Source organism: Clarias gariepinus, chromosome 3 (genome assembly GCF_024256425.1).
Source record: "Clarias gariepinus isolate MV-2021 ecotype Netherlands chromosome 3, CGAR_prim_01v2, whole genome shotgun sequence".
NCBI classification, from domain to species: Eukaryota; Metazoa; Chordata; class Actinopteri; order Siluriformes; family Clariidae; genus Clarias; species Clarias gariepinus.
The window spans coordinates 27,816,747-27,844,306 of NC_071102.1; the positions used below are offsets into that span (position 1 = coordinate 27,816,747).

The following is a 27,560-nucleotide window of genomic DNA, read 5'->3' on the forward strand; positions in this document are numbered from 1 at the left end:
TAAGCTTTATATAATTTAGATCTCTTTTTATCCCGACTGCACAATGATTTTTGCTCCGGGGTCAAGTTCTCAAGTGATTCTTACTGTATCTGCTTTTCACACAAATATACAATGTTAAGCATATTAATCCATTTGAACCAATCTCTATCCCCACACTGACAATAATGGGGTCAAAAAACTTAACTGCGCCTAAGGAAATGAATCTCGCATAAAATGTAACACTGTTGTCTCTGCCCTTTAAATTGTGAGGGGAATCCCTGAAGCCATTTTACCCAAGACTACATTTTGTCTGCGTTTATGTCTCCTATTTTTTGTACAATACAGCTTGAGCTTCTTCCGTAATTTGTTCTCATCAACGAATGTTTGTAGAACCGCGGTCCATTCGTATCTGTGGACTTTCGTATGTAATTTCGGGGATTACCTGTATTTATACAAGCTGAAAAATTGTGGCCAGTTGGTGTTGATTAATTTCTATTAAAGCAGCTCCGACAATTCAGAAACAAAAATATTACAGTGCTGTGGTGTAAAATGCAGTATATTATATTAAAGTATATACACAGTGTAGTATGGGAATTTTACCAGGACATTATCACTTCAAAACAAACTCTATTTGTAGACATGGAGAATCACAGCATGCCTTCACATATTTTCTTTGGGCTAAATATGCCCAGAATCGACCCACATTCTGGCCAACATAAAGCCATTAATGCATACGTAGCCATGCCATGGTGAGATTAAATAAAAAAAAAAAGGCAAGAAGCTCTGGTATGTATATAACTGTACTTTTTGAGTTTAATCTTTTCCCTACAAGTTTTGCTTATGGTTTTGCTGCTTTGGTAGATAGCACAGACTGCTGGCCACGAATTAAATGCCTTGTCAAGACTGCCAGCTCAAATCTTTTTTTTTTTTTTTACTTATTTAGATTGGAATGAGAGCTTGCATCTGGTCTGAACAGTAAAAAAAAAAAAAATTATCTAGAGGTGGTTTGACATCAGATTCAAATCAGTTTCTTAAAGATGTGTCTCAGTTTGGACGCTCACCACACTCAAATCAGATTTCAAATTTTCCATTGTTTTTCTCGCAACAGAATGTGCAAGTTCAAAGGATTTGTCTCCAGTCTGAACATGGCCAAAAAACTGCCCTAAAAGTTCACACTTCATTTTAAGTTATAATTCATCAGGATAACATTACATGATGTCTTATCGAATTTCCCATTGTAAAAACACTACATGTACGCCAAACTTGCCATCTGAGACACAGCTATTGAGTCTTCAGCAGGGGTTCTCAAAGTGTTCTAAAAATCAATCCAGACCCCACTTAGTGAACTAAAACTCCTCGGGACTGGATTTGGACAATGATGCTGCCACAAATGTTTTTTATGTCATATGGAAGATGATAAATCCTGTGCTAAAATTGTGATAAAAATGAATGTTAATTAAAATGTATTGGATTTTTCTTATCGTTTTAATGAATGTCACAATACTCTTTGCTTTATTTTCTTTTTATATAGGTTTCAAAAAAAGTTGCTGACCTTATTCTAGAGAAGCAGCCATCCTATGTTAAGGTAAGACTTAACATTTTTCTAATGTATTTGGTTTAGCTGATTTTGGTATGGTATGAGTTCTCTTTAATTATTTTGATTAAGTATATAAATGTTAACATGTGCATAATAGCTGGTTTAAAGCCTCTGAGACACTGATTATAAGATGTGACAAAATCCCTTGCGTTTAACTACATGCTGTAATTTTATCACGACACATGTAATATGCTGGATTATGTTTTACATTTACATTTAGGCTTTTGGCAGACGCTCTTATCCAGAGCGACTTACATTTTTATCTCATTATACATCTGAGCAATTGAGGGTTAAGGGCCTTGCTCAAGGGCCCAACAGTGGCAACTTGGTGGTTGTGGGGTTTGAACCCGGGATCTTCCGAACCGTAGTCCAATGCCTTAACCACTGAGCTACCCCTGACATGATTATGTCTTAATCATATTGTAAGTAAGATCAGATGAGACAAGCTGACTGAGTTTAAAATAATGGCAAAGAGACGATAAATTAGTTTAAAGATGCACCATACAGGTTGACACAGGAGACAGATGATTTTTTGCGGTTGACTGCTTCATGTCTAGAAACACTGGACAAAATTAAAATGTATTGTAGTAATGAAATATGACAATACTTTAAAATCCAACACAATAGGAGAAATTTCTGAATGGTCTCAATCCTGGTAAAAAACTATGGCGTAACCTGATGATCACCTCATCCAAAATCACAATGTGTTCATTTATTTAGAGGAAACTAAGTTTGTAATGGATACACAGGACATGTCATCACATTAAGAAAACTTCTCTTATGTTATTATTTTGCTTAGAAATAAAGATCATGTTCTTTTTCGGTCATTTGATATCTTGGCTGTTTTTATATTAATGTTATTATAATCAGGGGTTCATTTTTGCAGAAACCTCAAAAGGTTCATGAACTTTGTCTCACAGTTTTAGGCTGCAATGATGAAATGATGCTTGCCCACTCATTGTGATTCACAGACAGTTTTACTGACAAACTTGTTAATGAGGCTGCGTTTTGATCTCGGGAAAGAGTTTTGGGATTAAAGTAGCGTGAGAAAAAAAAAAAAAGTAAAGGGTGCACTGTATGCACTCTTCTCAGCCTCTTTCTCCTCTACATCCTACACTGGATTACCCTGGGATTTTTTTTTCTTTTTCCTGGACTTTTGTATGGCCAGGCTTTGATCAGGTAAGGGAGATTTTTTTTTTTTTGCTCTCCTACATAGACTATGCCCTGTGGATTTGTGGAATCTGCCCTGGAGGCGAAGAAATTAATCTTTTGTGTCTCCTACAGAAGGATTATTAGATAGCTGAAATTGGTTGTCAAGATGAGTAGTTTATGCACTTTTTTAAAATAAGTTATATGGAAATACAACTGCCAAAGCTTTAAATATTATTCTTATCCATAACCAACCTTTTGGCTTTATTTGCACATAAATGAAAGCAAGCTGTATTTCCAACCCTGTGTAGCTTAAAACATGTTCGCTCCACTGTGGAAATTCGCCAAGTGCATTAGGTTGCTGGTTCACTTGCCTGCAGTCCAGTGATAGGACCACAACACTGAGATTCGTTGTGTCTGATCGTTTCAGAATTAAGGGCTATTACATTTTTACTCTTTGCATTATTTTCTGTTGTGTACTTGGTGCTTGGGTGCTGTGTACAAAGCTGTAATCATGCCCTCATCAATTCCTCCTAATCACTCAATGGTTAATCAAATGTTAGTATCAAATACATACTGTACGTCACATTTTGGGTCTGTGATCTATATTGCAAAATATATTGTATTAATGGAATACATGGTAAAATCCTCAATATACAGCCAATTATGGTTTGGGCACGCCTTCTAATTCAGTGTTATTTGTTTTGTGAGTTATTTTTTACAATTTAGAAAAATACAGCAGAATGGTGACTAAGTGCTTAGCACTGTCGCCGTGCACCTCCTGGGTCCGAGTTCGATTCCCACCACTGTGTGCATGGTGTTTTCTTCCTGTGCTCTTCCCGGTACTCTGGTTTCCTCCCACAGACCAAAGACATGCAGTTTAAGCTAATTGGCATTTCCAAATTGCTCGTAGTATGTAAATGAGTGTTTGTATGCTGTATGTGTGCCCTACAATGAATTGGCACCCTGTCCAGACAATACTCCGCCTTGTGCCCTGAGCAGAAAAGTTGTTTATTTTGGTTAACCACCTTAAAAATCACCAATTAGCTGCACATCAGATTAGAGCCGTTGTGGTTTTATGGAGTATAAGTAGCAGACACATCTCAATATCAATATATTTATGGTGTAGAGCCGCAAGGTTTTATGGAGTATAAGTAGCAGACACATCTTAATTTTAACTGTTCGAAGGAGATTATTGTACATTTTGGACCCCTTTAGTATTGTTTTTTTAGTGTAGAAAGAAATAAAAATCAGGAAACACCATGGAATTATAAGGTGTGTAAAACTGGTAGTGTGCGCACACCTGTGATTTCTGTTTTTGTCACAGCAGTACACCACTTGAGGTTAAATCGCAAAGTAACTGGGGCTTAGGTGCTCTGCTTCATGTTGTGCCTAAGAACCTCCTTAGACCCCTTTCATACATACAGGAGTCTGCTGAGAAATCTCACAGAGTGTGATTTTGGCGAGAAAATTGGCATACTTCTAAAGATTTCCTGGAACTTCTGGGCTCTTGTAGAGCTCTCTTCAAACTCCCCAAGGTTCTCTTCAATCACGCCAATCTTGGAAAAAGAGCTACAAAATTATTGGACATGTCAATTTTTTTTTGTTTTTTTTTGCATGATCCAGAAAAGAGTGAGCGGGATCAAGGAGAGCATTGTTGAGAACTACTACCTAAAATGAAGAAATGTTCTTCTGTGTCTTTTTTAATACCTTCTGCACCACTAGCGTCGTTCTATTGTGCCACACTAGTGACGCGCTCACCAAGCTCTCCTCATGTTTCCTTGTACCTCATTCTCGCCGTTCTAAAAAAAAACACAGGATCAGTGAATATTCCTCATTATCGCCTTGCACTCACTGTACACTCGCCGATAACTCTCTTAGTTCTCATCAAAGCTCTTCTCAAATCAATACACCCACCTTTTCTAGGTCACAGAATGACCGTTTTTCTTGCCAAAATCGCTCTCTAATCTTGTCGGACTTCTGTACATATGAAGGCGCCTTTGATAAAATCAATCGTGATAAAATAACCTCTTAAGGTTTATGCCTTGTTATAACTTCCAGGGCTAGAACAAAGTCCTTCTCGAACTAGAGTTGACCTGGTAAAAAACAGACCTGGCTCCAGAAACAGATAGGAGGACATGTACAGAAAGCTTATTGCTTTTGCAATTAGAACTGCACCTTGCTGAACAATTTGTTCTTGTTTTTGAAAACAGAAAACCTCTTGGTTTGTTTTCTAAATCCTTTATATATCTTAGAACAGAGCATTCGTGTGTAGCGGTACAGGAAGCAATTACGCTCGTCCTCTAATGAAATAAGTAGTGCATTTGCTTTGCTTCTGGCAATAATATCAAAATATGAGTGCTAAAATGAGTTATTATTTGCTGGTTGGCTTTTAATATATTAAATTGGTAACCAAACTATTTATTCATATTCTAGGCCTTTAAAGTATCTAACCTTGCAAATGCTGTGGTACTTGTATATTATTGGAAATGTATTAACATTTTTCACACACCATCAAATACATGTTATTCTCTATATTAAACAGACAACATTAAATACTGATAATCAGTGTTGATTAACTGCTGTAGTCCTTATAGCTGTAAATGATATTATATTACAATGGAAACATGCTCACATAAAAGATACTACAATAACCCCTTAAACCGGATGTTGAATGATTTTGACATAGCTTAAAAAAAACCTGCCCAAAGCACCAGTCACAGTAGGATTGAGGATAAATGCGCACAAATGCTTTCAAATATTACTGATCCTCCCTCAGCCACACATTCTAAAATATAAAATTTTGAGATTAAAATGCCAAAACCGACAATTTGCAGTTTTAAACTGTATGTGCATCAGTGTGGAGAGGATTACATACAATGGTGTCCAAAAATATTCAGACAAAAGTGAAACTCGATGTTTTATTGACACTGTCAAAACTTTTCAATATTGACAATTAAGATAATATAGAATTATTTGTTTTTATGTGCAATGAAATTACCAATCAATACAGTACATTATATTTTGCTTAATTCTAAAGTCCTTTATTATGCAAAACCTGCTGGATCTGGCTGCGTATACAGTAGAGTCAAAAAGATGTCTGCAATAGTCTGGCGTCACTCGCTCAATCCATGTCTGCTTGATTGCTTCCTGAAGATCATGTACAGAAATTGGCCCCAGAAGTTTGCAATTCACTTGAGAATTAGCCAAGAATTAGCTCTATGCCATTTTGTTTGGTGAGGGAAACCACCCCGGCTTCAGTCCTGTCACATATTTGTTCCATCCGTTAACTAAATCATCTGATTCTAATTAGCACGACTCTTCAGCCAGGCAGACATTAACTAATTTGAACATTGCAAAGAGATCTATAATACATGAAATTTGTTGTCTTAATACTGTAATATAGCTAGTTTTCTAAAACCTTTGTTGATTGCATTGCTGGAACAGTTGCTGTGTTTTTTGGCTATGCAATCATGAGTTAATGAGTTTTGACTCTTTGGAGCCATCTATGAATACTCTAGGGTTAAACACATTTGCATTTTTATTTGCTCAAACCCAATTTTAACTGTACACTGGGGTCTGAATTGTAAAACTGGAACATGAACATGTTTTGGACTGTTACAAAATGATGAGGGTCCTGTACAGTGGAGGTGGTTCTTTGGAATAAAGTTGAAAAAAAACTCCAATTCTTACTTTACAAATTTTAACCCATGTTTCTCACTCATTGTGGGAAGCCTGGAGCCTATCCCAGAAGACTCGGATGACTAGGCGAGGTACAACTTGGATGGGGTACCAGTCCATCGCAGGGCGTAAGCACACTCATGCATTGTAGAATTAACCTCTGCATATCTTTGGACTGTGGGAGAAAAACGCAGTACTTGGCGGAAACCCACCAAGCACAGGGAGAACATGCAAACTCCATGCACACAGACCAGAGGCTTACAGAGTGATATTGTCAAAACTTTTTTTAGTTTTGACAATTTTATAGTTTAAAAACTCCAGGCATTGTTTTTGTCTGAAACTGAAAGTGAGTGACGGGAGCATTCAGCTTTTAGACAGATTTGGGTTGTTCCTTCCCAAATACTGCAATGGTTAAAAATATTGGCATTAGTCGAATCCATAAATTTTGAGTGCATTCTTGTATACATCATAAACTAATCTCCTGATACTGAATGTGTGAAATGTTTTGCCAATACTAGAGCATCCTAGCTGTAGATAGATGCCGGATTGTAACTTGTATTGGTTCACATCTCATTGGCTCCACTCTTTTTAGAACAGTGATTGCTTTGGGTATTGTTGGTTTTTTTTCCCCCATGCTTATCTTTCTGTAGTTCACCTGTCAGGAGATAACTGGACCGTTTTCTCGACCGGCTTGAGGCATCTGTGACGGTGAGCTGTTTTGATCTGGATGTGTTCTGAGGATTACAACCCACCGTAGACTGTCTAGCAGCACTCTAGCCAGCATAACACATGGGCTGGGTTATTTAGGCTGGGCTGTTTCAGCCTTGAGGTCAGTGTGTGAGCCCAGATAATTGAACATTGGCTTTTATAGCTGCTCTTGAGTTCACGACCCATGATAAAGCAAAATATGGGATGACATGCATCCAGGCCACACCTAAATCTGCTTTCTCTGTTGGTGAAACAGGGCAGAGTTTGGACCCTGCTTGGGTACTATACATGGATGAGGCTCAAAGGCAGCTTTTTGGCAGTTGTAAACTGGTCTAGTTTTGGCACAGAGTCGCAGAGGCTGTGGTGAATGTCCTCTAGTGGAAGTCTAGTAGAATGCTCATCAGATCTCACATATACAAATATGTTCAAACCACCAAGTAGTCACCACTACCTATTAAACTATTCTACATCTTGAGCAACTCTTCTGTGAGTTTACTGGTCCCATTGGAGTGGCATTTGAATGTACATCATAATATTACTAAGCGGTGTTTGCATTTTCATAATATATTATCATCATCATCATCATCATCATAAAAAATGTATGGATTCTCACAGGAGAAAGGAGATTACCACTTATGTCCAATGTACGTAAGTCTTAAACCAAAATGGAGACACATCAAATACTTTTTTTTTTTTAATTAAGACCCATGTTCACTGGATGTAACTCTTCATGCCTGGCTGGTGCTGTTTACTGGTTTAATAAATAAAAAATGGAAACACCTCCAGACTTTAAAATTATTCTGATCTGTGATCATTACATATCTATAAATCTTATGACATCATTTGTAGAAAAGGGTTTAGCGTTGGTTATAAACCTGAAATTTATTATGCAGCCGACACTATCAAAGAACAAAAATCTGATAAGAGAATTCAACATTGCTGTTCATGTTTAATATAACCCCTTTCTCTGTTAAACTTTTTACTACTACTGGGAGAACTAGTCGCCACACCTATTTCATTTGAGAAATGTGCTGGCTAGCAGTCTTATGACACTTGGAGACATTTCTGCAATAAGTGAAATACATTTAATACTTTGTGTATAGTTTGATCCATATATCATTGGTCAGTGACATAATTCTTGTATTTTCCATCCGTACTAATGAGGCTGATTATTAATCATTAATCAAATAATTGCAATTAAGAATTTAACATATTAAATAATGTGTGACCTGATAATGTTTTGCATGATATTTCTCTGTAGCTAAAATATCTATCAACATGTACACCACAAGATTGCACACAGGAATTCAGGCAGTCTGCACTAATAGATGTTTTGCAGCCTCTTTTTAAATGTGAACAGTGAGATGAAAGCAGTATATTTAACAGTGTTTTTTTGTTTGTTCAAAGTATTTGGGTTTCATTAATTTGTCTTTGAGATTGTGATATTACAACTGTTTACATAAAGCTTATACTTGGAAAATGGGGTATTGTGGTATCATTAGTAATCAGTTATTGAGTGTTAATGTGTCTAGCTATTATTTAAGGAAAATATGAAAATAATGTGAAACCCTACTCTATACACCACAACAGTGGATTTGAAACAAAGCAATTAAATGTCTTCTTTCTGCTTTAATTCAAGGGGTTTAACAAAAATGTCACATTAACTACTTAACTATAACCATTTTTACATACACAAGGCCCTCTGTTACGATGTAAAAATACCTGCAAATGATTAAATATAAAATATAATATATATTATATAAAATAAATGGATGTATAAAGTATATGCCTTATACCACCCTGTCCAGGGTATACCCTGCCTTGTGCCCTCCTGGGATAGGCTCCAAGTTCCCGTGACCCTAAATACAAGATAAAGCGGTATAGAAGATGAGTGAGAAGATATGCCTTATACTATTAAAATAACACAATATGTTAACCAAAAATATTCTGCCTTGGGTTAGGTTAAATTATGGAAAAAAATATTTTAACATAATCTATTACAATATTAAAATTATACTTTTTAATTTTTCAGCTTTAGCTTCTACATAGAAACATAACCCGTGATGATACATTATTTAATAAAATGTTAGTGTGATTTGATGTTTATTATTCATTGATATTTTATGCTAAATACTATAATAATTGGCTTTATGTCTTCAGGTTGTCCTGAAGGTTATCTGTCTAATTATGTGTCTGTCTAACATTCTCCCATGTCATAATATTTCAAGATCGAGTACTGTAATAAAAGGATTTATATGGTGTTCTCATTGAAACCAGATGATGATCTGGTTAGATTTTTGTCATTGTTCCAAACAGACTTCATAGCAGAAGTTCATAGCAAGGCTAAACGTCTAATAGTTTGTCTTCCTTCATGTTTGAATTATATTTCAAGTCTATTTGTAGTATTGGATTTTGCAACTTTCAATTTACAACTTTTCAACAATAACCATTGCCATTAAGCTGCTATACTATAGATATACAAGGGGCATTCAGGTCAAACTGTAACTTTTGATTACGCTGAATATCAGAATACAGTTATAAGTGCAAACACTACCTTTATTTTTATACATAATCCTTAATATCCTAGCATTTCACTAGTCCTTGGATACCATCAAGGTAAAAAGTTTTTCTCAGTACAATGTCATGGTTAGACTGCCTGTTCCACGTTTAAAATTCTGGCCTCCCAGGATCTCCTTCAATATCACAAACATGTGGAAATGGCTTGGATCGAGGTCAGGACTGTACTAGGGATGTGGCAATAACTCACAGGCGAGTGTTCGTGAATGTATGTTCAGTTCCCACAGACAGATGCTTCAGACAGAAGTTATCCATTGAGTTTCAAGAAGCAGACTTTGAATACTCGCTGAATATTTACGGAAATGACTGCAGTGTGCCACAAGCCACCTCGGCAGGGATCGTCATTCATAGACATATGGCCTTGTTTAAATCGTGTGCACCATTCAAATGATTTACCGCGCCTTTACCAAGTCTCATCTGTACAGTACTCCGCTTAAAGTCTTTCGTAAATATCAATCGGTTTCATGTCATTCATGGGAAATTTTAACAAAAATCCCGGGTTGACTTGACTGCCCCTTATAGATATAGATTTTTCTCCAATGAGCAAGGGAGAGGCAACTCCCGGAGTTAACATTAGATTGAATCACTAAGAGCAAGCAGTCTCAAAAGCGAACCTGTCCTTTTCCAAGTGATGGTAAACAGTAAGAATATAAATCACTTCTCTTTTACAGTTGTATACTAGGGTCATAGTGTCAAGTAGTGATAAGTGTGTTGGAAAGATCAGTATCATTGTTGATTTCAGTAGGGGTTTACTTTACGTCTGTAATATTCAGAAGCTTTCCGCTGTATAATAAATAACTCGGTAGGCTGGTAAAGTGTGAACTTGAATTTTACATGTTTGGAAAAAGTCATGATGTGACTGACTGTGACTGTTACACCAGAAAGTCCCATTCACCATTTTTAATCATCCTCCTTTATTGTATAAAATTAATGTAAAAATAAATAAATAAATAAATGCAATCAATATGTAACCTCAGGTAGAAATCGTTGTAAATAATTTATTAGAAAACTGTTTACTTCAGGTTTTATTTCTGATTAAATTTTCTTTAATTGTTCCCATGCTAATTAGAGGTTTCATGACTTCTAATTAACTTCTCTCTCTCATATGTACAAATGTAGACCGAAAGGCATTACAAATTTCAAGCACATCTCTTATTTTTTCTGTTTATCATTCTATCGTGTTTCTGGGTCCCATCTGATGATCCCATAGTTTTTTACTGAATGTTTTATCAGGAGCCTTCAAGGGTTTTCACAGATACCAGTAATAACCAGTGATAATCACTCCCAGGACAATGCAGGTTTTTGTGATGTCGGCTATAAAGAAGCTTTGTATGCATGTCTTCTGCGGAATCGATTTTTTCCACCTCGTATTCTGTTGCCAAATAATTTTGTTTAATATGACAGTGGGATGATGCTCTTACCAAAGACTAGCTCTGTGCTAAAGGTCGTAGCTGACGCACATCGTCTTAAGCCTGAGACGGGTTCCTGGAATGTGCAGTCACCTCAGGCCCTGACAGCTCTTCAAATGCTAGAATGTGGAAAGAGGGGTGGGGGAAACCTTAAGTTCCACATAGCAATTAATTCAGGAAATGCCATGTGGGCTCATGGGTATGCTTCTGCAGTGCCTTGTCAGTACTCTGTCTTTCTAAATAACAGAGCCTATTGCTTTAACAAGAACATTTTGCTTGTTACCTTTTTTCCCCTCTTCTCTGTGGTCGGTTCAGATGTGAGCCAAGACAAGGAGTTTGGACCCATTAATGATGGTGGCCATAAACACAGAGATGCTGAAGAGAGGCCTTGCTGTGTTTTTATAAAGTTTTGAAATTTGTGCATCTTGCTGAAGTACAGGGCATCCGGAAAGTATTCACTTTTCCACATTTTGCAATGTTACAGCCTTATTTCAAAATGGATTGAATTCATTATTTTTTCAAAGTTCTACGAACAATACCCTATAATGACAAGGGGAAAAGACGTTTGTTTAAAAACTTTGCACATTTATAAAAAAAAAAAAAAAATCATAATATACATAAGTATTCACAGCCTTTGCCATGACATTTAAAATTGAGCTCAGGTGCTTCCTCTTTTCACTGATTATTCTTGAGATGTTTCTACAACTGGATTAGAGTCTATCAGTGGTAAATTTAGTTGACTGAGCACAGTGGCCTCCGTTATCCATAAATGGAAGAAGTTTGGAACCACCAGGACACAAAGTGAGCGACTGGGGGAGAAGGGCCAGGACAGGAAAAGTCCTGGATTTAGACTTCTTCCATTTACAGTGGTGTGAAAAACTATTTGCCCCTTCCTGATTTCTTATTCTTTTGCATGTTTGTCACACTTAAATGTTTCTGCTCATCAAAAACCGTTAACTACAGTATTAGTCAAAGATAACACAAGTAAACACAAAATGCAGTTTTTAAATGATGTTTTTTATTGTTTAGGGAGAAAAAAAATCCAAACCTACATGGCCCTGTGTGAAAAAGTAATTGCCCCCTGAACCTAATAACTGGTTGGGCCACCCTTAGCATAGCAATAACTGCAATCAAGCGTTTGCGATGACTAGCAACGAGTCTTTTACAACGCTCTGGAGGAATTTTGGCCCACTCATCTTTGCAGAATTGTTGTAATTCAGCTTTATTTGAGGGTTTTCTAGCATGAACCGCCTTTTTAAGGTCATGCCACAACATCTCAATAGGATTCAGGTCAGGACTTTGACTAGGCCACTCCAAAGTCTTCATTTTGTTTTTCTTCAGCCATTCAGAGGTGGATTTGCTGGTGTGTTTTGGGTCATTGTCCTGCTGCAGCACCCAAGATCGCTTCAGCTTGAGTTGGCGAACAGATGGCCAGACATTCTCCTTTAGGATTTTTTGGTAGACAGTAGAATTCATGGTTCCATCTATCACAGCAAGCCTTCCAGGTCCTGAAGCAGCAAAACAACCCCAGACCATCACACTACCACCACCATATTTTACTGTTGGTATGATGTTCTTTTTCTAAAATGCTGTGTTACTTTTACACCAGATGTAACGGGACACGCACCTTCCAAACACTTTTGTCTCGTCGGTCCACAAGGTATTTTCCCAAAAGTCTTGCCAATCATTGAGATGTTTTTTAGCAAAATTGAGACGAGCCTAATGTTCTTTTTGCTTAAAAGTGGTTTGCGCCTTGGAAATCTGCCATGCAGGCCGTTTTTGCCCAGTCTCTTTCTTATGGTGGAGTCGTGAACACTGACCTTAATTGAGGCAAGTGAGGCCTGCAGTTCTTTAGATGTTGTCCTGGGGTCTTTTGTGGCCTCTCGGATGAGTTGTCTCTGCGCTCTTGGGGTAAATTTGGTCGGCCGGCCACTCCTGGGAAGGTTCACCACTGTTCCATGTTTTTGCCATTTGTGGATAATGGCTCTCACTGTGGTTCGCTGGAGTCCCAAAGCTTTAGAAATGGCTTTATAACCTTTACCAGACTGATAGATCTCAATTACTTTTGTTCTCATTTGTTCCTGAATTTTTTTGGATCTTAGCATGATGTCTAGCTTTTGAGGTGCTTTTGGTCTACTTCTCTGTGTCAGGTAGCTCCTATTTAAGTGATTTCTTGATTGAAACAGGTGTGGCAGTAATCAGGCCTGGGGGTGACTACAGAAATTGAACTCAGGTGTGATAAACCACAGTTAAGCTATTTTTTAACAAGGGGGGCAATCACTTTTTCACACAGGGCCACCTAGATTTGGAGTTTTTTTCTCCCTTAATAACGTAAACCTTCATTTAAAAACTGCATTTTGTGTTCAATTATGTTATCTTTGACTAATAGTTAACGTTTTTTGATGAGCAGAAACATTTAAGTGTGACAAACATGCAAAAGAATAAGAAATCAGGAAGGGGGCAAATAGTTTTTCACACCACTGTATGTATGATGGAGGCCACTGTGCTCATCTGGACCTTCAATGCTGCCGAAATCTTTCTGTACCCTTCCCCAGATTTGTGCTTCGACACAATCCTGTCTGAGAGGTCTACAGACAATCCCTTGGACTTGCTGGCTTGATATGTGCTCTGACTTCCACTGTTAACTGTGAGACGTTTTATAGACAGGTGTGTGTCTTTTCAGATCATGTCCAGTCAACTGAATTGACACCAGGTGGACTCTAATCTAGTTGAGTGTCATGGCAAAGGCTGTGAATACTTATATATGTGATTTAAAAAATTTTTTTTGAATCTATTTTGGAATAAGGCTGTAATGGGGGGAAAAAATGTGAATACTTTCCGGATGTACTGTAGGTAGTTCACAAAAATTAATTAACAATATGTACTGATTTGTGCCCAATTGTTTTTATTGCTGAAACTTTTTTATATCTATTGCTGAAAATGACATCTCTGCACAAAAAAAAAAAAAAAAAAAAAAAATAAATATATATATATATATATAATAAAATCGCAACAGTTAGTATCATCTGTTTTGGTTCGTGCTGTTCACAAATAGTATCTCTTTTTTTTTTTTTTTCAAGTTACTCCGATGTCTCACACAGCCACTGACTAACATTGAATTATAATATTTTATACAAAAGAGCTGCTCACTTCTTTTTCTGATTGTTCAAAAGGCATTGATTAATTTTCTATAACAGCAGCTCTGACTGTAATCCTGGCTATAATTTAAATGACAAGTTTATATTAATACACTTGTTCTAAAACGGTATCAATTCTATAGTGACAGCTCAGTTGTAGAGACTTGTCAGATGGACAAACATGGATGTACTGATATTCAGTACAACAGCATGACCCTGTGTGATATTGCTTTTAGACAACAGTTCTGCAAACTCCAGTTATCAACAAGTTATTATTTGTTTGTTTAGTTAACCTAACAAAGTTTTGTATTTTGTTTTGCTACAGTAACATAACCTTTCATGACGTAGACCAACTAACTACGACTTTTTAAGCAGGCGACTGACAGTTAGTGTAATTATTTAACAGGGTGACAGTAGTTTTACTATGTAGCCAAATGGTGCGTACTGAAGAATAAAACCATGAAAGAGGTGCACTGATTTATTTTGTGTTTTCATTCTTATTCCGCTTTAGAATATCAGCAAATTTCCAGATTTTCTGGGTTGCATCACAAAAAACAATAAATTGAAAGCTAGTGCATATTGTAGGGTATAGAAACCGTTGTCCCACACACCAAGCTGTGTCCTTGATAAGTTGTTAGAGAGGGATTTGGAATTCAGCTTTATGTTAGTAGCTCACTTTAGTAGTGAACAAAACAGCATGGATGGTTAAGAGGCAATTTGGAATGACTATAATGCAATTACTAAGGAGATAAAGTGTTGCTTAAGATAACATAATGCCATCAGGTATGTTTTTTTTTTTTTTTTACTAAAATCTCCTTTTACTGGTTTTGGCATGTAGATTCTATTGTGACATGTTGCTTGTTTTAATAACTTTAAGAGAGATATAGAAAGAGAGACTGGTGCAAAAACAACTGTTTATAGCTATTTTGTGACACATACTGTATAAGTACAAATGAATATGTTTTATTAAATTTCTTTTTATATTGGAAATATATAATATTTGATGTAATTTTTACTTTTTTGTCATGGTGTGTTTCAGGAACTGGAGCGAGTAACTTCTCTGCAAACCACATTGCAACTGGCTGCTGTTATCTGCACCAATGCTCGGAGGTCTGGTCCACTTCATACATCCTCAGCTTAATATCAAAAACGAACAGAGTTCAGAATTGTGATTAAACTACTAACTACTGAATTAAGACACACATTGTTAGATTGCAATCTTTTTCCATTTATAGGCAGCTTGCGCTTTCTAAAGAAGGCTTCACCGAAGCAAGTCTTGGACTCCTGGCCAACCAGAGACGCAGGCAGCTGTTAACAGGATTGTTAAAGTCTTTAAGGACCATAAAGACACTGGTAATGACTGTATTAAAACTGAAAACTTCTTTTTGAAGAATATCAACTTTTTGTCTCATTATCCATCACAAATGAGTTTTCTTACTCTCTTCCACAGCAAAGGACAGATGTCAGACTAAGTGAGATGCTGGAGGTAAGGGTGGCACAAGCTTTCCTGCCATTGTCACTGACAAAAATATCTCTCTCTTATCTCCCTTTTAGATCATTTTAGATCATTTTTAATAAAAGCCGTTAATGGATGGGTTTGTGCATGTGCTCTGGAAATGGGGCTAACCAGTCCATTATCACATCAATTCTCTGCTGTTGAGCATTACTTTACAGCTCTGATAGGAGTGCTTAACCGTACATATGTTGAAGTTCCCCATGTTTATGCTGTGCATCCCAGATTGTATAATCTTCCACAGGGTTGATATTTAGTTCTCCTGCTGAAATTGGATGTGTTTGTTTTTGGCAGGAGGAGGATTATCCAGGTGCGATCCAGTTGTGTCTGGAATGTCAGAAGGCCGCCAGTACTTTCAAGCACTACAGCTGCATAAGGTATGTTGAGCACTGTTTGACTTGAGGACTAAAGCTACGGTGCCCAGAGAGGCTCTTCGGATTTAAATGAACCACTTCATGCACTAAAACTGTCTCAAAAAATGCTGCCGATTGTACACTTCATATTTTTTACCTCATGGTCTTTTGTTCCACTCTATTTGGAGAGCCAAGACATCAGGTTTTTGTTTTGGGAAAAGGTTGTTTTTTTGTTTTTGTTTTTTTTAAGGCAAAGCACCTTATGGACCTGGCTTACAGTCACTGACTGTAGTAGTCAATCACGCTGTCCTTCAGTCAGTCTCCGACTCAGTCAGTCAGTGACTTGATCGGTGAGTCAGTCAGTTAGTGACTCGGTCAGTCAGTGACTTGATCGGTGAGTCAATCAATGAGTCAGTCAGCTAGTGATTTGGTAAGTCAGTCAGTTAGACGGTGGCTGTCAGTGAGTCAGTTAGACGGTTGCTGTCTGTAATTCAGTTCGACCATGACTGTTTGTGTCAGTTCGACCATGGCTGTCGGTGAGCCAGTTTGGTCTCGACCGTCTGTAAGCCAGTTCGGTTGAGACCATCTGTGAGCCAGTTTGGTCGAGACCGTCTGTGAGCCAGTTCGACCGTGACCGTCTGTGACCCTATCACTGGCTGTCAGTGAGCCAGTGACTCAGTCTGTGACTTAGTCTGTGAAGGCTGAATGTGGCCTACTTTCTTTTTTTTATTGTAATATGTACTGTAAAGACATAGTATGATTGATGTACATCACAACAAATCAGTTTTAAAAGACTTCCAAAGCATCAATCATTTAAATTTAGCTTGAAGTGTTTAAAAACCTTTGTCCCTTTAACTGTTCGTTAAAAGGTAAATGCATGGTTTTATAAGATACAGTATATTTAACACAGGCATGTATGAGGAGGAACATTTTTCTTTTTCTTTTTTGAGTTTTTAATTGCATTGATTATAAAAAAAAATTCCATCATTACTCCTGTCCCCAGCACTTTTTAAACGATTACATTTGTAGGCTTTTTGTTCTCTTTCTGGCTTTAAGGGTGCTGTGTCAATCTTGTTCAATGGTCTAAGTCAATTCATTGTGACTGGACCTTGCAACCTACTCCAAGGGTATTGGGTAGAAGACCACTGCCCAGTGTGGTTCAATCGATCTACATTTATTTATAAAACTTTCTTTGTAATCAGAGTCAGGTTATGCAAAAGGACAAAATATCACGTGACCATATCCACATACTATATGTGTATCCCAGCAATTGCACTGCAATTTGTATTTCGTCCTAAATTGTAAAATAATGCAATCTTCATTGAACAGTTGTTATTGAGATGTGTCTGTTTCTTATGCTCTGTAACGTCTTGAGAATGGCTCTAATCTGAGGAGATGCTGTTAATTGGTGATTTTTGAGCCTGGTAACTGCAAATAAGCTTCTCCTCTGCAGCAGAGGTAAGATCCTGGGTAGGTTTTCATGAGAGCCAGTTTCATCATGGTGCTCAATGGGTTTTGCAAATGCACTTGAGAATACTGTTCTTGCGAGAACTATTCCAGCACAGCTGATGTTCATGTCTTAAAATAACAACTGATTGTTGTTGGTGTTGTTGTTTTACCTTAATTACCTAATTCCGTATGTATTATTTTCACAGTTTTAAAATATTCAGTATTGTTCGTCGAAAAATAAAGCCAAGCTTATGCTTAACTTTCGACTGATGCTGTAAATTTATCACAGTGTCGACATTACTACCTATAAGATAATGACGGGTCAGAAATTAAAGCATTTTCCAAAGTTAGTCAGCAAATTAAAATATTTAATTGCTTGTACATGTGTTGCTATAAGTAGAGGTCTCTTTTTGCCAGCATGAGGTAGCAACTAGAAGAAAAAGATAAAAAATAAATTCCCCCAGCAATTAAATGAACTGTGAAGCCATATAAATGGCCAGAGTGGGCTGTTACTGCTGTGATTAATAACCCACTGCCTACACTTAAAGGTGCTCATTAGGACCTTCCTTTATGAGTGCAGTCTACTGAGAGGACATTACCCCTATATACACACATTCACATACATAATAAATAAAGTACTTATGGTCATGGTTTTTGTACAGGGTGGGTGAAAAGTAACTAGGCATTAAAAAATTGGTAATAAAGTCTATATTTCTAATACAAATTGATATAACCAATTGCACATGTCCTTTATTTCATAGGAAAATGAAATCAAATCTTTAAATTTTAACGTAGGTACCGCTGGCACCAACCAGTTTCCTCAAACGGCTAGTGATGGAACACACAGTCTTCTAAAGGAAGTCGTTTAGGATATTGTTGAGAACCTCCTAAATCTCTGCCTCCAAGTACTCCAGTGTGCAACCCTGTTCTGTAAACTTCCTCCTTTGTGTAAAAAATAAATCGCATGAAGTGAGATCTGGGCTTCTTGGAGGCCATACATGATGTCCGCGTCGTCCCAGCCAACGTCTTTGAGAACGCTGGTCTAACCCCACACGCACTGTAAGAGCAAAATGGGGAGAGACATTTTTAAGACAATTTTCACCCACCCTGTACAATTCTCTTTTTTCATTTTTTTCTCAACACTACAGTAAGTTCCTTCTATATTTTTGTCAATCCCTCACCTGCTCCAGACATTTCGTCTGACACACCGTTGCTGTGTAAGGATCTCACTACCGTGGAAAGTTTGGAAAGGATAGACTGCACACTTGTCTTTAAGGGAGCTCAGACTGTAGGAGTTAAAACGATAACAGGGTTAACGCTGTCATAAAAAAGCTTTGAAAGTTTTTCTTTTTGTTTTCCTGTCTTCTCCATGACTGTCACAGCTAGGGTAGAAATAGTTTTTGGCAGAAACATTTGTCCAGACAGTCTGTTTGGTAAACAAGCATGCTGTTAAAAGGGAAGTGAGCTGCAATTCAGAGCTGATTAATGGTCTTTCACAATCATGATCGTTTCTCATTTACTGTTCATCAAGTGACAGTTTTGGGTTTTCATATGTTTTTTCCATGCATATTCAAGGTGTGCCAATAGCTAATTACTGCGGTTGGTTTTATCTAATAGCTCAATGCTGCTTAGATTACATTTATTATACACACATGTAATCATGAGTGAGGAGATTTTGTGCCAGTAGCTAAACTGTTCAGAAACTTGGAAGTAAATGGTTATCGATGATGACAATGATACTTCACTAGGCATTACAGTAGTTGTAGTAACATAAAAAAGTAACCCATTGCACCCTTCTCAATCTAAATTCAAGTCACTCTAAATTCAGGGCTGTGTTCCAAACTTATATAAGGCTTATATTTAAATAGTAATGACAGCAATAGTGTACTGAAAGGGTGCCCCTTAATTCTTTATTTGTCTAAAATTTCATTTTATAAATGTGAGTTAGTAAGCATTACATTATCTTAAACTTGAAAATATAAGTAGTATCAAGTCTTAAACGTTAGGTACAGCTCCAGCAGTTTTAAATCCAATCCCTATATCCTATGTAATGTATGACTGGTTACCATAGACAACAAGTTCGACGTTTTCCCGTATTTATATGAACATTTTATAACAAACATGGTAATTATGCTGTATGATCACCACCGTGCCACTTTCAATATGCTCTCATGCTAATCAGCATGACCTTTCATATGTAATTTTTATACATTTTCATTGTACATCATGTGCGTCACCTCACGACTGTTCAGTCGCACAGCGGATCTTGTAGCAGCTGCGAAATGCCATGATTTTGAAAAATCTTAAGTTCATTGGGCTCTTTTGATATTTAAATATCAGAAACACTCCAGAAGCTGGATACTGTATCTTTACGTAGTGACATGAGGTTTGAGTTCAAGGCTAGGTGAAGTGGAGCTTCAGTTTCACTGCTGATATATATTAATCTGATACAGCTACAGTATTGCTATTAAAAAAAAACTAAATCAGCATTCTGAGCATCTCTCTTGCAGTACTGCTTTGTAATTCAGAGCTGATCCTCTTGGGAGTTAATGTCTTTTAAAGTATATCCACAACTCCGTGCCTTCAGCCTACATCAGGTTTAAATCTGGTAAATGTTGTTGCATTCAAACTGTATATAGTCATGTGTGCTCATTTGGGGATATAAGTGACTTATGGGAACTGTGCTGTCCATGAAATTGCTGTTTGCTAGTGCCGTGTTCTGTATACTAAGGCAAATAAAGCGAGGAAAAATGCTTTGATCATACTCGCTGCATGTTTTTTCTAATACTTCGTAACCATAAAAATTTGTAATAATTGCATTTGTTTATTTACACTTGATTACTCTTGACTACATCATCCTTAAATTAAGAGCATATTATTTTTCAACCACAATGTCTGCTCTAATATATTTTTTTTACAGAACTGAGTCCACTACAGTTATTTATATTATGGACATAATTGTGTGACTCTATTGTACATTGTGGTAGGTAGTACCTGGTATTTTTGTATATGGTTATTACAGATCCTAGTTTGCTACCTGCATTTTTTAAGCATGCAGGGCTAAGTCTACCAACTGTACAACTGTGTACCTACATGTAACTACAACGCAATCAATATGCAATATACACAATTCTTTAAGTACGAGTGAGAAACAGTGCCTTCTAAGAACGTTGAACAATTCATGTATCTGAACTAATGCTACTACATGGAGAGATTGGGAAGATTCTTATAGATTCTGACAAATGTAACCCAAATATAATATATTATACATTCACATAAAGTACTGTATCAAGTCTGCTTGTCAATGATGCTACAAGCTTGGCACACCTTTTTTTGAAAGTTTCTTCCACTCTTCTTGGCAGAATTGTTTAAGCTTAATCAGGTTAAATGGGCAGGGTCAGTGCAACCTATTTCTAGGTCTCTCCAGAGATGCCCTTTTAGGTTCAGGTCCAGACTAACTAGACCACTCCAGGACTTTCCCAGACTTTTTGAAACCACTATTGTGTTTTTTTTGGCATTATGCCTCGGATGATGGTCTTGTTGAAGTGGTAACCTTCTTAACACACAGGATGACTGCAAAACAAGGGAGCTCAGGATCTTATTTATAGTGACCCATAGGTTCTTGGTTACCTCCCTGACCAAGTAATGCCCGATTACTCAGGTTGGGCAGCCAGATGTGGAAAGACTCTCAGTTGTTCCAAACCTCTCCTATTTAAGAATACTGGAGGCTATCATGCTCTTGAATGCTTTCATTGCCCCAGAAAGTTTCTTGTATCCTTCTCCAGATCACAGGATTGTCTTGAGACAGTCTTGTCCCGTGGGTCTACTAGTTATTCTCTCAACCTCATGGATTTGTTCTCCAACATGCGCAATCTACTGTGAGGCCTTATATAGACAGAATCAAGCTTATTAGCTTCAAATAAGGTCCAGTGCAGTCAATCAGTCGCAGGTGTGACTACAGTCAGGTTGTAGAGACACCTTAAGGACCACGGATAGATGTAGGAGCCACCAAAGCTTAATTGTAACTGTCATAACAAATGGTCTAAATACTTATGCAACCCACCGACAGCAGGGCTCGAACCTAAAATTGGAGATCCCCAACTCAACAACCTAAAACCTTTGCCTTAGATTTTTGTTCAATAAATCAATAAAAATCTATAAACATCTGTTTTTACTTTGTCATTGTAAAAGGGTCTAAAAACTTTGTTAGCACTGTACTGTACAGCGTGTATATATACTCAGCAAAAAAAGAAACATCCCTTTTTCAGGACTGTGTATTTCAACAATAATGTTGTAAAAATCTAAATAACTTTACAGATCTTCATTGTAAAGGGTTTAAATAATGTTTTCCATGCATGTTCAATTAACCATAATCAATTAATTAACATGCACCTGTGGAATGGTCGTTAAGACCTTAACAGCTTACAGAAAGAAGGCATTTAAGGTCACAGTTCTAAAATCACAGGACACTAAAGAGACTTGTCTACCGACTGTGAAAAACACCCAAAGAAAGATGACCAGGGTCCCTGCTCATCTGCGTGAACGTGCATTAGGCATGCTGCAGGGAGGCATGAGGACTGCTGATGTGGCTAGGGCAATAAAATGGCATGTCCGCACTATAAGACGCCTAAGACAGTGCTACAGGGAGACAGGAAGGACAGCTGATCATCCTCGCGGTGGAAGACCACGTGTAACAACACCTGCACAGGATCGGTACATCCGAATATCACACCTGCGTGACAGGTACAGGATTGCCACAACAACTGCCCGAGTCACACCAGGAACACACAATCCCTCCATCAGTGCTCAGACTGTCCGCAATAGGCAGTCCATGAGGAGGAGATGCACTGCAGTACTTCAAGCAGCTGGTGGCCACACCAGATACTGACTGGTACTTTTGATTTTGAGCCTCCCTTTATTCAGGGACACATTGTGAAACATATTTATATGTCTTAGTTTATGTCTTATGGTGTTGACTCTTTTAGTGTTCATACAAATATTTACACCTTAAGTTAACTGAAAGTAAAAACAGTTGAAAGTCAGGGGATGTTTTTTTTTGTTGCTGAGTATATATCAAGCTTTATATACACATCAATGCCTATGGATTCATAATCTATTCCTATAAATCAGTTAACATTACCCCAAAAGTAAATGGATATTATTAATGATAATGTACCAGACATTATTCTCAGGGAGCAAATTAGTATGACAAGCAATTTTTTAAAGTTTTTTGGCCCTTCTCCACTGAACAAATTAGTCTGATGCTCATGAGTGCCGAGTCAATCTACACTCCAGGCGGATCCCAATGAGTTATATGCTTACAGTACATACTGTACTAGAGGAGCATTGATGTCATCATACGTTTCCTTTAGGAATTTGTATTTGTCCAAATGAGATCGTAAAAATTCAATTAAAGTAGCTATTATTATTATAATGAACACTTCAGTCATTGTAAGCCTGTTCTTTTCATGCTGTATCTGATAATCCTTATTTTATACTACATATACAGTAGTAATCATAACACCACACAAACACCACAGTGATGTCTCCTCCTATACACTCACATGTTAACCACTGTGGCTTTTTTAAAATCTAAAGCGATGATAGATAGAGTTTTCTGGTTGCCATTGACTGACTTTCAGCTTAGGAACACCATGCAAATTAAGCATTTTGACTTAATTTAGACATTTCACTGCAGATTTACAGTCGCTGTTATTGAGCTCTTGCATTGAAGGCTGTTGTGGCAGCCATGTGCAATCGTTTGGGAATAAACAAACATACTATCGCAAAATTGGCATACCAGCATAGCATGACTTTGACTGTACATCGAGAGCATCCAGCATCTGTTTCTCTCACTTCAGAGCACTGCCAGTAAAACAAAGTGAAACAACTGCTTGAATACACATGGTGGCAAGCAGGTTTTCTAAAACTCTGAAGATAGTCTTTACTAACCTACTGCGTTATATTAAGCCACAACTCTCCACGAGCACCTTGACATACTGTATCGTATGCCTCTACTGAAACCGTTTGTTAAAGTCAGGGAAGGAGTTTCGCTACAAGGAAGCTCTTGCCTTTGCTTTCTTAGATACCTTGCTGTGCCTGAAACAGGGGGTTTTGTTAAGTGAATCGTTGTGTTGAGGTGTACGATCTTCTAAAATGTAGTTTTGGAGTTTGAATTCAGAATACATGCATCTTTCCAATAGCTTGGCAGCTGGAGTTGTGGCTGCTCAAATGGTTTAGGCTGTAGATTACTGGGTTTCTGATCGGAAGGTCAGGGGTTCAAGCCCCAGCACCAATAAGCTGCCACTCCTCCAGTAAGATGTCACTGTATCCTGGCTGACCCTGCGCTCTGACCTCAGATTGCTATCCAGGATATGTGAAAATTACAATTTCCCTTTGGGATAAGTAAGGTACTAATTATTTTATTATTAGTCAATAGTGTTAGTATTAGAAAAGTGGATATGAATGGCTAAACAATATTAAAGTTTCTGTAATTTCTGAAAATTGAGGCAACTCATCTTTAGACCATTGCATCTTGAGACTATTGTTTCCCAATAGTTATTTATGAACTAGCTCCTTAACCAACATAATCTTTGCAGGAAGATGACTATGAAAAGGCAAGACCAAAATATAAATCAAAACATTGCTATGTTACGTATGTTGAAATGTTTTTATTTTTGTGTTTGTGTTATCTGTATAAATAAAAAAAAGTTTTTGTCTGTACATTTGTCAGAACTCGCTCTTTCAATGATATCTTTAAGATTTATACATGGAGGACCAGAAACCAGTCTCAGAAAATGTTCTGTCTGTATTTCTGTCTGTCTCTAGTGTCTGTTCAGTCAGATCTTGCCACAGCATAATGCATTTACATTTACATTTACATTTAGGCATTTGGCAGACGCTCTTATCCAGAGCGACTTACATTTTTATCTCATTACACATCTGAGCAGTTGAGGGTTAAGGGCCTTGCTCAAGGGCCCAACAGTGGCAACTTGGTGGTTGTGGGGTTTGAACCTGGGATCTTCCGAACCGTAGTCCAATGCCTTAACCACTGAGCTACCCCTGGCCAATGCAAAACTGGCTGGACAGAATTAAAGGAAACTTTGCTACTTCTTAGTCATTTGCCTGAATATTAAACTCCATCAATCATTCAATTTCACCAAATAAAATCAAAATGTTAAGTAGAAGTTACAAGCAGTTATGTGCCAGTTATTTTTACCACTAAAGTAACAGCACTAAAGTGCTAAGTGAATTTTAACATGTTGGACTTGTTTTATGAAAAAACTTTTCTCATCTGTGATAAATTTTCTGATTACCGAACAGGGAGTGTATTTGGCTGATGATAATATAAATACAGCTTAGTAGATACTTCGTAAGATACTCAACCTTACAAAATTTTATTTCGTTGTATTAATAAAGTAAGTTAGGCAAAGTGTTCTGACATTCAGTAAGACAGGCAGACATGTACTGTACAGGGGCTTCAACCTGAAATACCAATATCACCGATTAGATTAAGGCTAATCAGCTTTTTTTTTCAGCTTTAACCTTTTAATTATTTCTACAAACTCTTCATCTGTCAACGTCAGGTAGTAACGCTACAGTAGTATGTTATAAGCTGAAACCCCTGTTGAGGACAAAAAAAAGATTAAAACGAGTATGTACTGTAACATGTATGAGAATAACTTCCCAGAAATTTTTAATGGTGTTTCACTCTCAAGTACTTCAATCTCGTCAGTTCCCCCCCTGCCTTTCATTAAAGGTTGCGATTGCTAAACCTAATGTAAATTTTTCTTTTTGCAGTGAGTTAAACTCGAAGCTGCAAGACACTCTGGAACAAATCGAGGTATGTAGCGAAATAATTTGATTACATATGATTTAAAGCCATCCTGTAAAAAAAAAACATCCATGTATTCTGATTTCCTGTAAAGTTCTCATCACGCTCACTGAGATATGAGCATGAGTATTAGTGTGCACATACAGTAAGCGTGAGTAGTGCTTGTGTTGGTGTGACAACACGTCTGTCCCTGCAGCTTGGAAAGCAGATTGGACTGCGTTCTCCTGAATAGAATGTTTGCTCTGTGGACTCTGTGGCTGCCGAGTGAGTTTCAAACAGAGCAGGAAAGATTAAATGAATTATATGATTAAATGGTTTAAGGAGCTTAGCTTTGTTGACGTAGTTTATTTTTCTCTGTTTCTTTTTCATTGTACTTTGACAATACTTAAAGTCATTTCTTAAGTAGTGTTTTACCCGTTGGATAAAAAACTTATTTATTAGATGTATTGATCCTCTAATTTAGGATTTTAGGAAAATGTATAAAATAAGAAATAATTGTGACTCACACATCTTCTGTAACGCTTTATTCTTATTAATACAATAATTAATTAATTAATATTTGTGCTAGATGGGGAATTTCAACACCTTACTGATGCTACTTAGTGATTTTTAAAATTTTCCCCCCCATAACTTTCCCTTCCGAACCACGCCGTTGATTGACAATCTCATCTTATAATTTCCATCAGGTCTGGATAGACATTTCTGTGTTTCTTCAAGCCGATATTATCAGATGAATATAGTAGTTTTTGTCTGGAAAGAATGAAATGAAATGAAAAATGATTGTAAGTAATTGTAAAATGCATTTGCAATGGGTCATGTGTCATTTTTACTAGGAGGACATTGTTTATTGCAGATTTTATCTGGGTCAAAAATCTTGTTTTTGCTAATATATTTCAGCCAGAAATTCAAATTCACTGTACATTTGTGATAGCATGAGTCATAATCTCATCTAGTGATCCCGTTCTTATCTCAACTTATTGTATTCCATATGTGCCAGTTTTGTTCATTTTTCCATTTTCATTCCATACCTCTGAGAGATCACATTTTAACATTAAACAGTCATTTAGGCCAGGGATATGAAAGATAAAAAGAAATAAATCCTGATTTTTTTTCTTCTCCTTCACTCCAGAAACTGCAGTTATTAGAAAAGAAGGCTTCCGATCATAAGCAGTAACACATCGCCGTTCCCACTGAGTTTTTTCTCCCTCTCTCTTTCTCCTTGTCTGTGCAGGAGCAGCTGGATGTAGCACTGTCGAAAACCTGCAAGCACTTTGACGTCGCTCACTACACCAGAGTTCAGCTTGCGTACTCACTCTTGGGCAAGACACAGGTGAGTGAGTCATAAGAACTTGCCTAGGGTTGGGGTTCTACCTACACGCTCCAACGCTGCTTCACTCAGGGGCAGATTTTGGAGTAACATTATTATTTAGAAAGCAAGTGCCGTGTGATAAGTCAGAATCTGTTTATCATGTGTACTGTATGTAGCAGGATTCCCTTCTCTAGCTCTCCTACCATTGATCCTCAGAAATAAAAGCTCCACACATAGCAAAATTGAACCAATTTGTGAAGTACCTCCTCATGAGTAGGAAAGACGGATGGTTCAAAAGTTACAGAGAACGACTCCTCGGTGCGTCCTGCTGCAATCACACAGCTATGGATTATAGGCGTAGATTGTGGAAGTCTGCATTTTATTTATTATAATTTTTTTTTTGTAAGATTTATTAGAAAGCATTTGAACTGAAAGGGTGAAAAAAACAGTAAAAGGTATTCTATTTGCTCATTGGTTTTTCCATGCTTAGTATGCCAGAGTGTGATTAGTGAGCAAGCTGATGAGAATGTTAGTGAGCGCTTAAGAAATCCCACTTTTCTATGCTATAGCGTGTAGAACGATATTTATAGCTCTCAGGATAGCACTTAAAATACAGCCTGATGTAACTGCACGGCCTTTTATTGTGGTTAAAGGTCCCCATAGCAATTTTTTGATAGTTAACTAAGGATAGCAGTTTTGACAAGTTGGAACACATTTAGCTATTTTCTATTCCATTAAATTGATCTTTCTACTTTATTCAAAGAAGACAGAAACAAAATTAATTGTGGATTGAAAAAAACTGGTGCTACAGCAGCAAGAGCCACTGGTACAATGGAAGGACGTTGTACCAATTATACAGGAAGTA

General features: G+C 37.3%; 1 protein-coding gene across 1 annotated transcript in view; it reads left to right on the top strand.

The window, feature by feature from the left end:
- vps50 (VPS50 EARP/GARPII complex subunit) overlaps positions 1 to 27,560 on the top strand; it is a 151,660-nt gene that overhangs the window by 23,137 nt on the left and 100,963 nt on the right. The window contains exons 5-11 of the mRNA XM_053492735.1: positions 1,511 to 1,564; positions 15,277 to 15,347; positions 15,473 to 15,590; positions 15,688 to 15,723; positions 16,045 to 16,127; positions 25,353 to 25,395; positions 26,618 to 26,716. Of these exons, the coding sequence (XP_053348710.1) occupies positions 1,511 to 1,564; positions 15,277 to 15,347; positions 15,473 to 15,590; positions 15,688 to 15,723; positions 16,045 to 16,127; positions 25,353 to 25,395; positions 26,618 to 26,716 (504 nt within the window). The remainder of the gene's footprint in view (positions 1 to 1,510; positions 1,565 to 15,276; positions 15,348 to 15,472; positions 15,591 to 15,687; positions 15,724 to 16,044; positions 16,128 to 25,352; positions 25,396 to 26,617; positions 26,717 to 27,560) is intronic.